The sequence below is a fragment of the Centruroides sculpturatus genome, unplaced genomic scaffold, assembly GCF_000671375.1.
Source record: "Centruroides sculpturatus isolate CEXI.00-Female unplaced genomic scaffold, Cexi_2.0 scaffold2042, whole genome shotgun sequence".
Classification (NCBI taxonomy): Eukaryota; Metazoa; Arthropoda; class Arachnida; order Scorpiones; family Buthidae; genus Centruroides; species Centruroides sculpturatus.
This window is the reverse complement of record NW_019386162.1, coordinates 55,636-70,741: the sequence shown is the minus strand read 5'-3', so window position 1 is coordinate 70,741 and position 15,106 is coordinate 55,636. Positions and strand designations below refer to the sequence as shown.

Here is a 15,106-nt window from a genome sequence, read left to right as displayed (position 1 = left end):
AAAAGAAATAATTTAAATTAAAATTTTTTTTTATATTTAAATTGTCATATAATAAATAATAAATATATAAAAGTAATTTATTATTTTTTATTACTAGCCTTACACGTAACATTCTAACAAAAATATAAAAATGCAAAATTTGCCGATTATCAAAACCGATTAATCGGGAAAATGGCCGATATGGCCGATTACCGATTACTTACCGATTAATCGGTGCATTCTTACTTGTCACCAAAAGAGACCCGGAAATTCTGATGTTATCACGTGACCTCAGAATAAAAGATTTAATAAATATAGTTTTAATAGAAATAAATCGTACAAACTTTTTATTCCAAAGCTTAAAGACTCCTCTAAGTAATATATAAATAGTATTCGATAATTTTTACTTTTCCGGCTGTTATATATAACAAAGGGAAAGTGTAGCGCTCAGTCAAGAATTGACACTTTCCAAATAACATCACTGCAAAAGACACGTGCTACTGTTTACAATATTATCTTGTAAAGCAGTGGTTCTCAACCAGGGGTACGNCCGGTTTCCGTCCGAGGGGGGGTGTGGTCCCGGCCTCACATAATCAAGACTCAAAGTGGTGAGCCGGACGTGACCACAAGAACTTATTTACCCAATTCTGTGAGTATTTATATTATATATTTACGTCATGAGCAAGAGCGAAGACCCCATCAAGGTAGCACGTGTATCGGTGAAAATTCCACCATTCTTTTGGAGAAAGAACGTTAGAGTATGGTTCACACAGGTGGAATCACAACTTGCTGTCTCTAATATCACAACAGAGGTTACGAAATACCATCATATACTAGGATCACTTGACTGTGAAATAGCTGAATTGGTCGCCAATCTAATATCCCAACCGTTGACGAGCACACCCTACACGGGCCTAAAAACGAGATTAATCGACAAGTTTGAAGAATCTGAAAGTAGGAAGGCAAAAAAATTACTCCTAGAAATTGAGCTAGGAGAGAAAAAGCCCTCAGCACTATTAAGAGAAATGCGGGCACTTGCCGGTACACAAGTAACGGACAAATTCCTTAAAACGCTCTTTCTACAGAGGTTGCCTAACAACGTGCGTTCAGTTTTAGTGACCAAGCAAAACAGTCTCCATACCTTGGCCGCTATGGAGATAATCATTCGTAATTCAGACATTTGTTCCACCAGTGGTGCAACCGCACACCAAACAGATCGGCTCTCTTGTTTCGAGAAAGCTGTATCAGAACTTGCCATTTTGATCCACGTGTTACGAGCACATTCTCCATCATGCTCAGAGAGACGACGACGCTCTCCCAGTCCAAATGTACTGGGTTATAATGTTTGTTGGTATCACTTCAAATTCAAAGCTAATGCCAGGAAGTGCACCCCACCTTGTTCTCTTAAACGTGCCATCAAGGAAGCCTCGGGAAACGACTAAGCTATGCTCTCTCTACCACTGAGAGGGGTGGGGAGAAAACATCCAATAGCTTATTTTTGATACTACCACTGGTCACAGATTCCTGGTAGACTCGGGGGCAGACATCTCTGTCTTACCTCCCACCACCCTAGAAAAACGACATATCAGTAATCGTCAACTTTATGCAGCTAATGGCTCCGTAATACCTACATATGGGGAGCGCCTGCTTAAACTTGATATTGGAATCCGACGGACGTTTTGCTGGCCATTTATCTTAGCGGACGTACAACACCCTATTATAGGAGCAGACTTTCTAAGTCACTTTGGCATTCTTGTGGATTTAAAGAATAGGTGCTTGAGAAATAATCTCACTCACTTGGCAATCCCAGAACTACCACCGCCACTAATCAGCAAACTGTGCTAATGGTATCACCCGAACAGAAGTATTCCAAGCTTCTTTCGGAGTTTCCCAACCTCTTGAAGGAACAACCTACATACCAACAAGTTAGTGACCATAACGTTTACCATACAATTGTCACGACAGGAGCTCCAGTTACTGCTAAGCCGAGACGACTCCCTCCTCATAAGCTTGCACAGGCAAAGCTGGAATTCCAACAGATGATAGACATGGGAATATGCAGGCCCTCCAAAAGTTGCTGGTCCAGCCCTCTACATCTTGTTCCAAAGAAGGACGGCTCATGGTGTTCTTGTGGGGACTATCGAGCCTTGAACACTATCACGATACCAGACCGGTACCTGATACCCCACCTTCAAGATTTCAATTGCCAACTGAGAGGGAAATCCATCTTTTCTAAAATAGACTTGGTGCAGGCATTCCACCATATACCTGTGACACCAGAGGATGTTCCAAAAACAGCTGTGATCACACCCTTTGGTTATTTGAATTTTTAAAATTACCATTTGGACTACGCAATGCTGCCCAGTCGTTTCAAAGATATATCCACAATATTTTACGTGAATTAGACTTTGTCTACTCATACCTTGATGATCTTGTCGTCGCATCTCAGAGGAGGAGCACTTGTTTCATTTAACAACACTGTTCACAAGGCTGCACAGACACGCCATTAACATCAACCTGTCAAAGTGTGTTTTTGGTGTGCAGGAGGTTTCTTTCCTGGGCTACGTCGTCTCCCAAGCAGGAATTGTACCCCTGCCTGAGCAAGTTTAAACCATATGATATGATATGTTTAAAAGTGTTAGAAGGCCGAACCTTACGGCATAGCCTTTGAAAAGGAAGGATGAAGAGTTTTAGAGGAAATGAGAAGAGGGAAGAAAAGTAAGGAATGATAGGAAAGTGTGAAGTGGGAACCATGGCGACTAAACCATCCGAAACTTTCTACGCCCAGATACCATAGAACAGCTCAGAAAGTTTCTAGGGCTAGTCAACTTTTACAGGCGTTCACTGCCCAACACGGCACGCATGCACGCACGCAACAAGCTCTCTTTGATTGATTTGTGCAAAGACACCAGGAAAAGAGACAAATGTAAATTGCAATGGACCCCAGAGTCAATTGCAGCCTTTGAACGACTCAAAGAGGAACTAGCAGGTGCTACCCTCCTGGCCCATCCCTCCACTGACCTTCCAATGATGCTGATGGTGGATGCATCAGACTTTGCTTTAGGAGCAGCTCTTCAACAGAAGAATAGTTCCATTGTCGAACCTCTAGGTTTCTTTTCTAAGACACTAACCAAACCACAGGCAAACTACAGCATATATGACTGTGAACTCTTAGCGGCATATTCAGCCACATCTTAGAAGGCAGGAATTTCACAATATATACAGATCATAAACCCCTAACCTACGCATTCCAGCAGTGTTCAGATAAGGCATCCCCTCGCCAACTCCGTCACTTAGACTACATAGGCCAATTTACCACAGATATCAGGTACATACCAGGGAAGGACAACGTAGCAGCAGATGTCTGCTCAAGAATCAGCTCTATTTTTCTCCCAACAGGAATACCCCTAGAAGATATTGCCGCTACACAAGCTGTGGACAAAGAGCTTGCTCAACTTCAACAGTCACAAACATGTTCACTGAAATTTGAAAAGGTTTGCCTCGAAAACGGAATTGAAGTGACGTGATATCTCAACCAGTAAACACAGGTCTTATGTACCTGAACAGTTCTGCCGACTAGTTTTTGACTCACTACATGGTTTAGCACATCCAGGAATGAAAGGTTCAGTGGATCTGGTCAGCAAACGCTTTGTTTGTCCATCAATGAGGAAAGATGTCAGGTTGTGGGCATACCACGTATTATAACCACTGACAGGGGTCGCCAGTTTGAATGCGAACTTTTTGCTGACCTCACCAAAGCCCTGCGAATTAACCACATTAAGACAACAGCTTACCACCCAGCCGCAAACAGAAAAATTCAACTGCAGCATCGTCAGCTCAAGTCCTCACTGAGAGCTCAGCTGACCAATAATTGGGTTGCTAAACTTCCAACCATCCTCTTGGGGCTAAGATCCTATGTCATCCCCAACTATAACACTACAGTAGCATAGATTACAGACGGCGAACCCATTGCACTGCCTTCTGATCTCCTTGCTGACCATGAGACTACTACTGCCAATAATTTTCCTACATTGATCTGCAGGTTAAAAGATCACATGAGGTCGATTCGCCCAGTCAGAGATCTCCACCACTTGTCTAAAAATGTATTTTTACACCCTGAGTTGATGACTGCCTCACACGTCTTTGTGCGTCATGATGCATCACACAAACCATTACAACTAATATATGATGGCCTTTTCCGTGTCTTACGACGCTCAGAGAAACACTTAGTTTGTAAAGTACTATATTATTTTTCCGACTTTCCAACGATCATCGACACTACTGTGTGCCGGAAATAGCCGTTCCCTAACGGGTACTTTACGCGGATTCGCGTTAGTGTGCCAGGCCTGGACTTTAAGCGTGCACCGAATTAAATAATGACAAAGTTTGTCAATAACAAAATCAAATATTTAATTAAACTTCTAGTAATAAACTATATACAGTATTTANTATTTCTACAAAAATAATTAAACAACAGCTTTGTGAAGGAGTACAGAAATTACAGGAATTAAAAAAAGAATACAAAGATATTCTTGCAAAAGTATGTGTAGATATTGAATAATTTAATTCTCTATAGATTACTAAAACTCATAACACTGCTTAATTCAAAATGTGAAAAAGAAGTTTCAATTACTTTTATCAACTTGAACATATTATTATTTTATTGAATTATTATTAATTTCTTTAGTTCTTAATTTCTTGGAACATAAAAATACATCAGAACCCATTTATGAAAATTTTATTAATATATTAATTAAAGTTTTGTGTCTTAATGTATACTAACAAGTAAGTTTTAAAAAATATACTCACCATGCCTTTGTTTAAATTTTTATTTATTTGACAAAATGCATGTGGTGGAGTTTCCCCCTTAAATACATTAATTTCTATACAGTTTAATACATTGAACTGTTTATAAGTTTATAATGATTTTATTATTGTTTTGTGACTTTTTTTTTAATATCATCACAAACCCAGGTTGAGAAATGCTGTCATAAAGGAATGATTTGACACTTAATAAAAATACTTACTTGTACGGGGTTTAGAAACAGATGAGTGGAAAGTCAATAGTTATAAATAAATGAGAATATTTTAATAATTCATTATAATCAGTTTTGTGTATTAATTTAATAGTTACACCAGACGAGTAAAAAATCCTGTACAAAAGAGAAACACATAAAAAAGCCGATGAATTCGTTTATTTTATGGAGCAGTATGCACAGGAAGACATTTTGTCAGAGATTTCCCCAGTTACCGAACAGAGAAGTCAGTAAGTTGATGGGCCAGAGGTGGAAACTTCTCTCCGAAGACGAGCGACAGCCTTTTCTGCAAAAGGCTAAAGAATTGCGTGAAACGCATAAAAAGAATTTCCCGAATTATAAATACTGCGCAGCAAATTCCAATTCGAACATTAGTCAGCCTACCCTGCCTGCCGAAGCTCCTTGTTCCTCATTCCAGTGTGGGAACATCACCCAGCAATGCAATGAACACATGTTTACATCAGCCAGCAATCTATTGGAGCCACAAGTGCATCCGGAGGAGGCAGAATTGCAAGAATTTTTAAACACATTTAACATTCCAGATAACTGGGAATCCAAAGTAAACAGCGTCGATTTATCATTCTTAAATAACTTGTAAATTTATTATAAGTAGATTTTACCAAAAATTCATTTGATTGTAAGTAGATACAGTCAACCCCCGTATAAGATCATTGATTATTCCGTTTTATATGAATTCCATGTTGTACGAGTCACTTAAATTTTACAAATACGTGAGCCGTTCACAGCCCGGTACATGTATTTGTAAAATCTAAGTGACTCGTACAACATGGACTTCATATAAAACGGAATAATCAATGATCTTATAGGGGGGTCGACTGTATATATATGTTACTGCTAAAGCTCGAAAGTCGTTAATGTGTACATTACCTAGCTAATCTGCAGATTAACTAGGGTGATCCGTTAAGGTCGCTAAAATTGTTCTATTTCTCAATTTATTTAGGTAATCTGCAAATTACCTACAGGCACTCGGTAAAGTGAAAATAAGATGTTTGCTGGAACAACAGCAACGTTTCTGTACGCTTAAATTAACATAATGTTCTTTATTCAATTTTCGATATGTAAAGAATCAAGTTAATACAATCGAACAATCAACAAATTAGTTGATAGAATCAATCATCAACCGATTAAAAAACATACAAAAAATCAAATGGTTTAAAATATTAATACAATTAGAGAAATTATTATATAGATAATCACCTATGGAATTTCGGAACTTTGAGTATCTATCTGACGTGAGGGGACCGAGACGACTTCAACGATACCCTACTTTTGGACCGGAGACGAAAAATAATAAAGTTACCATACTTTTTCTGGTGATCGCATAATATAATTGTGCAATTAATGTTACCTATGGTGAGTAAAATGGCAACTCGTCTCTGATTCCAGCAAAGAGAAGAAAGGAAACAGTGGGGACGCACGTTCTAACCCAACATATTCTAATAAATTACCATAATTATTACCAACCAAATTATTAGAATAGGTTAGGTTAGGTTAGAACGTGTGTCGTCACTGTTTCCTTTTTTCTCTTTCTGGAATCAGAGACAAGCCGCTATTTTACTCACCATAGGTAATATTATCCAATTGTGCTTACTTATTAGTGCATTCTAAAGATTGGTGACACTTTGAATTTCATAGCGATTGGTTTCTGCGACAAGCACGCCTATTTGTGGTACATTTATTTGTGGCAAAGATTTTATTTTCACTTTACCCATTGCCTAGTAGGTAATGTGCGGATTACCTAGATACTCTGCACATTATCTAGGTAATTTGAGAAATGGAACAATTTTCACAACTTTAACGGATCACCCTAGTTAATCTGCAGATTAGCTAGGTAATGTACACATTAACGATNTAATCAGTTTGTTAGAAATTATTGTAGAATATTTTAAATTTTCTTTATTGTTAATTATAATTATTTATTTTTAGGAAAATGTAATTTATGCATGTATTGAAATGACTTAAAATAAAGTAATTCATTTTTACATCAATAAAAAAAGTTCAGAACTGTTGTAAAATCATTAACAAAGTTAAGTAAAATTGTTAAAAAAAACAGAAAGATGTCAACAACAAACATATGATATTAAATTAGTACAAAACCTAACATAACAACTAAAAATACAACAAAAATCACTTTTATTTATTGCATTTACGTTTAAATTAAATAAATAAATGACATGTCGTGGCCGAATATCCATTGCCTCTTGGTACCAATCACAAGCCAGCATTTGAACTCTACCAGAAAACTTTACCCAATTGCAGAAAGTACGAACTACTCTTCTTGCAAAGTTTTTCAAGTTCAAAGCTTTTACAAGTTCAAAGGTATACGTAAGTTTTTTCTTTCTTTATTAATTAAAATTTTATCACGAACAAACGCAGTTTAAATGGTAATAAATGTAGCTTAATGTATTACTGACAGTTTTTAAAAGACTTTTTTTTTATTGTGATTATAATATAAAGACTTATTCGAAAAAGATTAACATTTAAGAAAGTCGCCGAAGCGATTCGTATGGGCTAAATTAATTATGAATACGCAAGTGGGAAATAGGAGTTTTTCGGAATTATGCAATTTTTTATTTTTGCTTATTAATATTTTGAAAATCAACACAATACCGCATTTTCTCGATTATAAAACACACTTTCTTTTTTCTGACTTAATTAATATCAATCAAAATTAATAAAAAAAATTCTTAAACTTGATAAACACGGAACTATCCATCTGTTGAAAAAATTATTGTTAGTGGTAGTGGTTTGACATACAGATCACAAAATTAATTTTCTAATTACAAATTTGAAATAAATTAATTTTATTTTAACAATAAGGCAAAGTTTCTTTATTGATTATTAAAATTATTAAANCCTATGGTAGATTCAAATAATTTGTGAATCAAAAAGGGAGAACACTTAGATAGAGGTTTATCTCCAGTTGCATGCACTACTAAGAATGCTGGCTGACTAGATGTCTTCACATTTGCTGTTTCTGGCTTGTCTGTATTTTTATTTTTAGAAGAATCCATAATGATAATTATTTATTCAGCTCCTGGTGACCCCACCCACCATGGGGCCCAACAAGGGGATGCCGTCACATGGGAGACTCCCATAGACTGTCACACCAGGGTTTCCCAAGAGCTATACCCACACAATGTAGTCAAGAAGAGCACATCTTGCCTAACATGTCTGCCTGGTCTGCATCGATCAGTTGACTCCAAGCCGAGGTCAAGAATGACTCAACGACCAGCCGATTGACTCAAACGGAGCCTGATTTGAGCCTCCCGTTTATCCGAAGCAGGGGCCAAAGTAGTGTGTTGGGGACGTTGTGTTGCCCCTCAACTACCAGGATCCCCCTTTCCGGCATACGGGACACCATGCACGGCAAACACGTGGGTGGGCGTTCAGATCGCAGGGATGGTAAGGAGGAGCTTTGTGTAGGACCGACCTATGCCTCTCGCCTGAGGGGAGCTTCAACCATCAGCAATGACGATACCGAGAACGGCACGAAGCAATTAGAGGGGTCGAACAAAAGACAGGAAATGAATGAGGGGTGTGTTGAATGTTCATCAGAGGTGGTGAATCAGGAGGAGTCAAACACACAGAGTGAAATGAACGAGTATATAACAGTAGAAAATAAAAGAAAAACAAGAAGAAACACAAAAAATGCGAATACTCAACGAAAGCCGAAAGATACCGACATAAACGAAGGGAGTGAAACCGACACTAATTACAACGAAAATAACGAAAAGAAAGAACGAAATGGACCCGGGAAAAAAGAAAAGCACAAGTAGAACTAAAAAAACGTACCAAAGCAGAACATCTAATAGAAGACGACGAAAAAGGTATTACTAAAAAAGAATGCGAGATTATAAGTGAAACGGAAATAACAGATGTCGACGAAAATTAAAATTGACTTATATATTATTAAAACAATCATGGCGATCAACATAGCTTCTATTAATATTAATGGATTAAAAAAAAGAGGAACAAGTACATTCTTAACGACTTTAAAACAACGGCGTTTTGACGTCATTTTTGTCCAAGAAACACATGTAAGATCAATCGAACAAAAACTGTTTCCACTGTAGAACTGTCTCTGGTCTTATGGGAAAGAAAATTCGGCAGGTACTGCAATATTTGTAAGGTCTGACTTGCAAGTGGAAAAGACAGAAAAAGATGCAGAAGGGAGAATAATAACAGCAGACATTTACATAGACGATAACAAAATAAGACTTTTAAGCATATATGCCCTTGTAACACCAAGAGAAAGGATAGATTTCTTCCGCTCCCTTGACCATTACGTTGAAACAGGCGTGTATTACATAATCGCAGGAGGCGATTGGAATTGTATAACAAATAACGCACTGGACAAGGAAGGGGGAAATAACATAACATCAAGCAGAACCTCAGAAACTCTAAAAAGATTTATGAGTAACCACCAACTTATAGACATATGGAGAAAACAACATCCAACCGAGAAAACGTTCACTCACATAACCAGTAAATGTAGCACAAGGATTGACAGATTCCTTGTCCGATCCAAACTGGAAAAAGTAATAGAACGCACAGACATCGAACCTTGCTACTACTCAGATCATGAAATGATTACAGTGAAAATTAACACTCTTCCTCTCTGCAAACAGGGCAAAGGATACTGAAAACTAAATAATAAGCTGCTAAAAAACGAAGAAATTGAGAGTACCAATAAATTTATAGAAAAATACCTACAAAAGCAAGAAGGAAAAAATATTATTTGATGATGGGACAATTTCAAGACAGAAATAAAAACATTTCTCATAAAAATTGCTAGGAAAAAATCACACGAAAGGAAATCAAACGTAAAATATCTAAAGAAACAATTAAGATTACTTTTGAATTTGCCCCAGGAGGACACAAACAAAATTAAACAGATTAAAGATGAAATTAAAAAAATATAAAAAGTGGAAGTAGAAGCAGCAGCAATCAGAGCCAGAGTCCAAACTCTCGAAGACAATGAACGACCGACTAAACATTTCATACGAATGGAAAACACAAAAAACCAAAACAAAATCAGACAAATACGAACAGAAAAAGGAATCATAAATAACAGAACAGAAATACTCAAAGAATGCCAGTCGTTTTTTACAAAATTATACAGCAAAGACAGCACGGTAGCTACATACCCAGAAAATAAATTAATAGAAAAAATAACCCAGATAAGCCCCGAAAATAGAACAAAGATGGAAGAAAATATAACTGCCAACGAATGCTGGAATGCAATCAAAGAACTCGGTGAAAATAAATCTCCAGGTCTAGATGGCCTAAGTAAAGAATTCTATAAAGTGTTCTTCAGGCAGCTGGCCAAACCCCTGACCACCCACCCTCTTTAACGAAATAGCGAAAAACAGCATCCCTCACTCGATGTACAAAGGCATAATCAAAGTAATTCCGAAAAAAGCCGATGCAACTGTGTTAAATGACTATAGACCGATTACACTTTTAAACGTCGATTATAAATTCTTGGCAAAAATAATATCCTCCCGCCTCTCATTGGTACTGAAAAACAACATCAGCCCAGAACAATCGTGCGCCTTGCCCAAAAGAAAAATTCATGACAATATCCATCTAATAAGAAATACAATAGACTACATCAACCAAAAGAATAGTCCTGGTTGCCTCATAACAATAGACATGGACCATGCATTCGACAGATTAGATCATCAGTTTATGATGAACGTACTAAAAAAATTAGATCTAGGAGAAAAAGTAATTAAAATTATAGAGACTTGCTACGCAAAAATGAGCAGCACAGTACTACTAGACGGATGTTTCAGTGACGTGATAGACATAAAGAAGTCAGTCAGACAAGGGTGCCCCCTGTCGATGCTGCTCTTTGTAACTGCAATAGACACATTAATCAAAACAATAAAAGACGACAAACATATAGGTCTGCGAGTTCCCGGGAGTACAACTGAAACTAAGGTAATAGCGCATGCAAACGATTTAACCTGCTTTTGTACTAACGAAAAGAGTATAAGAAGGCTAGCTCAACTACTGCAACACTTCGAAACTATATCAGGGCTAAAGGTCAACATCCGAAAGACGGTCGGAATCAAATTAGGCAGCTGGCGAAAAAAACCAATTTATCCGCACAACCAAATCGAATGGAAAACCAAAGCAAAAATCTTAGGAATTCCTTTCAATGAGGTTAAAGAAACATTAAAAAGAAAATTTGACTCGATAATTGAAAAATGCAAAAACATAGTAAACAACGTGAACAGTAGAAACATCAACCTCATAGGGATAGCCTTAATATATAACACGCAAATATGCAGCAAGATCCAGTTTATGGCAAACTTTATCTCAATTCCCCGCGACATAATTAAAAAAATAGAATCATTAGGCTTTAAAATTTTAATATGGAATAACAAACCAGACAAATTAAAAAGAAACATAATGATTAACAAATTAGAAGACGGAGGAATAAACATGCCCATCTGGAGACAAAAATTAAAGCTCAAATCCTCAACCACTTAAAAGAACTAATTCTGGGAGACAATAAGCTGTGGGCACTGTTAGCCACATACTGGATAGGAATGAAATTATGAAATAGCAACAAATCCTTAAACTCAAATCTGAGAGCGAGAAGCTGGATAATATCACCCTTCTATCAGGTTGCATCCAAAATATATACAAAATTCGTAAACAAACAAACAGAAATAAAATGGGAGAAAAGTAACACCAAGTCCCTCTACCACACCCTATTAAACAAAGTAAAAGAAGAACCACATATTGTAAAAAAATGTCCAAATATAAACCACAAGAAAAAATGGCAGATCATCAAAGAAATAAAAACCCTTCCTAAAAATACCGATATGCACTAGCTAATATCTCACGATCTCCTAGCTACCGGACACTTCCTCCACTATCGTCACATAGTATCTCAACCCGACTCACTGTGCAAAGTATGCAACGAAACAGAAACTATAGAACACCTTTTCTATGAATGCCGAAGAACGAAAGAAGCGTGGAAATATATAAACACGCTTCTTGTAAAATGCGACAAATGTAAAACCCTAAAACTAACCCCGATGACAGCGACTTTCGAACAAAAAGAAGATTGGTGTAAACAATGTCAAATAATACTGGCCGAGACAAGGTTCGTACTATGGACAGCAAGAAACGAAACCCGATTTAATAAGAAAAAATTGACAGACAAACATCAGATACAAACTAAATTACAGGTTAAAAACTGTCGCAAAAATGTGGAAAACGAAGCTAAACGACGTTCATTTCGAGAAAACATGAAATAAATATAATCTTGTGTAATTACTAGTTGTGAACATAAAAGGATAAAATGTAAACGACAAACAGCTATGTGAGCGTAACACCAGTTACGCGAAGAATAGTACGATGTAATTATTTTTGTAAATAAATTATTGTTTGTTTTCAAAAAAAAAACAGGAATCTACTTTGTTTTGCCCATCCCACAGTTTAAACCCACTTGTTCTAAATGCTCTAGTACGGGGATGAGCAACACACAGCCCGTTAAACATGTTTATGCGGCCCGCCAAGCATTGCTAAAATTGAATTTATTTTATCGACTTTCTCCCATCAATATATTGTTATAAAATTATTTATAATAAAATGGTAGTACATACTAAACTGAAACAATTTTTCGTGACGAGTTACTCACTTGTCGGCAAGTTGTTCAAACATGCAATACAAACGCACCGCATCTGTGCAATTTTTTGTGACGAGATACACACTTGTCTGCAACTTGTTCAAACATGTANAAGTATTCATTTTTCTCTAAGAAATACATGAGACGTCTGTTTACCATCCTTTAAAAAAGTTTAAACAGGCAACTTGTCAGAGATTGGTCTGTACTTAGACAAATTCTTGCTGTCTTTACCTGGCTTGGGAATGAAAATAATGATAGATAGCTTCCAAGGAAAAGTATGTTCTGTCCATATTCTGTAAACAGACACAGGATATTAAAAATCTGTCAAACAATTCCCTTTCTAATCATGCTGTACTGGATTTTATCTGGGCCTACAACACTATTCCCCAAGCAAGAGATCACTGTATGTACTTCTATGCTGGTAAATGGCACATTATATTCCTCATTAGATGAAAAATGCAGATTTAAATTTTCTTTTTCTCTTTGTGCTTTATAAACCTGAAAATTCCTTGCATACATAATATTGCTAAATGAAGCAGAAAATGTTTCACCCAACAAATCAGCAATACCCAGTATATCGCTAATTATTGTGCCATTATTTTCTAGAATCGACAGAGTGAGAAGCATATTTCCCATTGATTTTATAGACTTTTTTCCAGACTGCTTTTGAGCTGGTGGAAGATGTTATGCTAGAAAGATACTTCCTCCAAATATCCCTTTGGCTTTGCCTTCTTATTCTTCTGGCATTTGCCTTCACTTTTTGAAAAGCAATAAAGTTGTTAGTAGTAGTGTAACTTCTGAAAATCTCCCAAGCTTTCTTATGTTTTTTAAATGCTGCCTCACGCTTCTATTCCCATGGTTTCAAATGTTTTGGATATCTGGTTGATGTTTTCCCAATTGTTTTTTCAGCTGCCTGTATGATACTGAAAGTAACAACTTCAACTGCATCATTAATATCAGCAATATTCACCATATCCTCTTTGAAGATAGCCATAAAGGAAAAAACAGGCCAATCAGCAATTTCCAATTTCCAGCGTAGTGGACTAGCTGTTTCACAGCTTTCTCTCCCTTCATATTTTAGAAATATTAAGAAGTGGTCGCTAGGGCATAGATTAGTTAATTAGTTAGTTTGATAGAGTTTATTGGCGACAGGACCATACAGGCCAAGTTGCGCAATGGCAAATAATATANGCTGTTAACTAGCAATTTTAGCAATTCTTGTGTTTCTTGAAAGGCGTGAGTGCAATATTATTGTCAAAAAGGTAATATTAGAGTTTTTTTTATTCAAAATTAAGTTTTCCTACAAATTTTTTTAACTTTCAAATTTTTAATCCATAATAGCATGTCGGAAAAGCAAACAAAAAAACGAAAGGTTGCGGATGAGCACAGGCATTTCCAAGAAAAGTGGAAATTTGATTATTTTTTCACTTTCGTCGAAAATAAAGCTGTATGCTTAATATGCTCAGAAACTGTGTCGACATTAAAAAAATATAACATAAAAAGGCATTACGATACAAAACATGAACAATAATATAAAAACTTAACAGGACAACTCCAGATAGATAAGTTTAATCAAATAAAGAAAAACTTGGAAAAACAACAGGCTATTTTTAAAAATCAAGCTATTTTATCAAATACGGCAGTAAAGGCTAGTTTTGTTGTCAGTCAAATACTGGCAAAAAAAATGAAACCCTTTGGAAAGATGATAAAAGAATGTCTGACTGCTGTTGCAGAAATAGCATTTCCTGATAAAATAAATATTATTTCAAAGATTAGTTTATCAACATTCACCGTTGCAAGAGAATTGAAGACTTGTCTGTGAACATAGCAACAACGCTTCGTGAATGCATCGCAAAATTTGAATACTGTTCTTTGGCACTTGATGAGAGTTGCGATATTAGCGATACAGAACAACTGGCTATATTTTTACGTGGTATTGACACCAAATTTAATATTACCGAAAAATTGTGTTCACTGATTCCAATGCAAGGGACTACAACCGGCAAAGACCTGTACGATAAACTAAAGTCTGTGTTGGAAAATTTTTCAATTTCATTAGAAAAGATTATTGGTATATCGACAGATGGAGCACAAGCAAAGTCAAGCATGGACATAGAAGTATCAGGAAGGCTATTTCAAGACATTAAGGTCACAGGAAGGGAAATATTTGTTAACCACTGCATAATTCACCAGGAAAATTTGTGTGCGAAAAGATTAAGTTTGCCAAATGTCACAGTACCAATAATTAAACTAATCAATTTTATAAAGTCGCACGCATTAAATCACTGTGAATTTGAAGAATTCCTAAAAGATTTAGACACTGAATATGGCAACGTGGTTTTTAATACTGAAGTACGTTAACTTAGTAGATATGTTTCACACTTAGTAGAGTGTTTCACACTAGGTGGAAGACAGTTAG

General features: G+C 36.4%; 2 protein-coding genes across 2 annotated transcripts; both read left to right on the top strand.

The window, feature by feature from the left end:
* The first annotated feature begins 656 nt into the window (after positions 1-656).
* On the top strand, positions 657-1,421 carry LOC111613876. Its single transcript, XM_023355228.1, has one exon. The coding sequence runs from the start codon at positions 657-659 to the stop codon at positions 1,419-1,421; it is 765 nt and encodes a 254-aa protein (XP_023210996.1).
* A 1,420-nt stretch (positions 1,422-2,841) lies between these two features.
* On the top strand, positions 2,842-5,657 carry LOC111613875 (transcription factor SOX-9-like). Its single transcript, XM_023355227.1, has 3 exons — positions 2,842-3,142; positions 4,422-4,519; positions 5,110-5,657. The coding sequence occupies exons 1-3, from the start codon at positions 2,842-2,844 to the stop codon at positions 5,611-5,613; spliced, it is 903 nt and encodes a 300-aa protein (XP_023210995.1). The 3' UTR covers positions 5,614-5,657.
* The last annotated feature ends 9,449 nt before the right edge of the window (positions 5,658-15,106 follow it).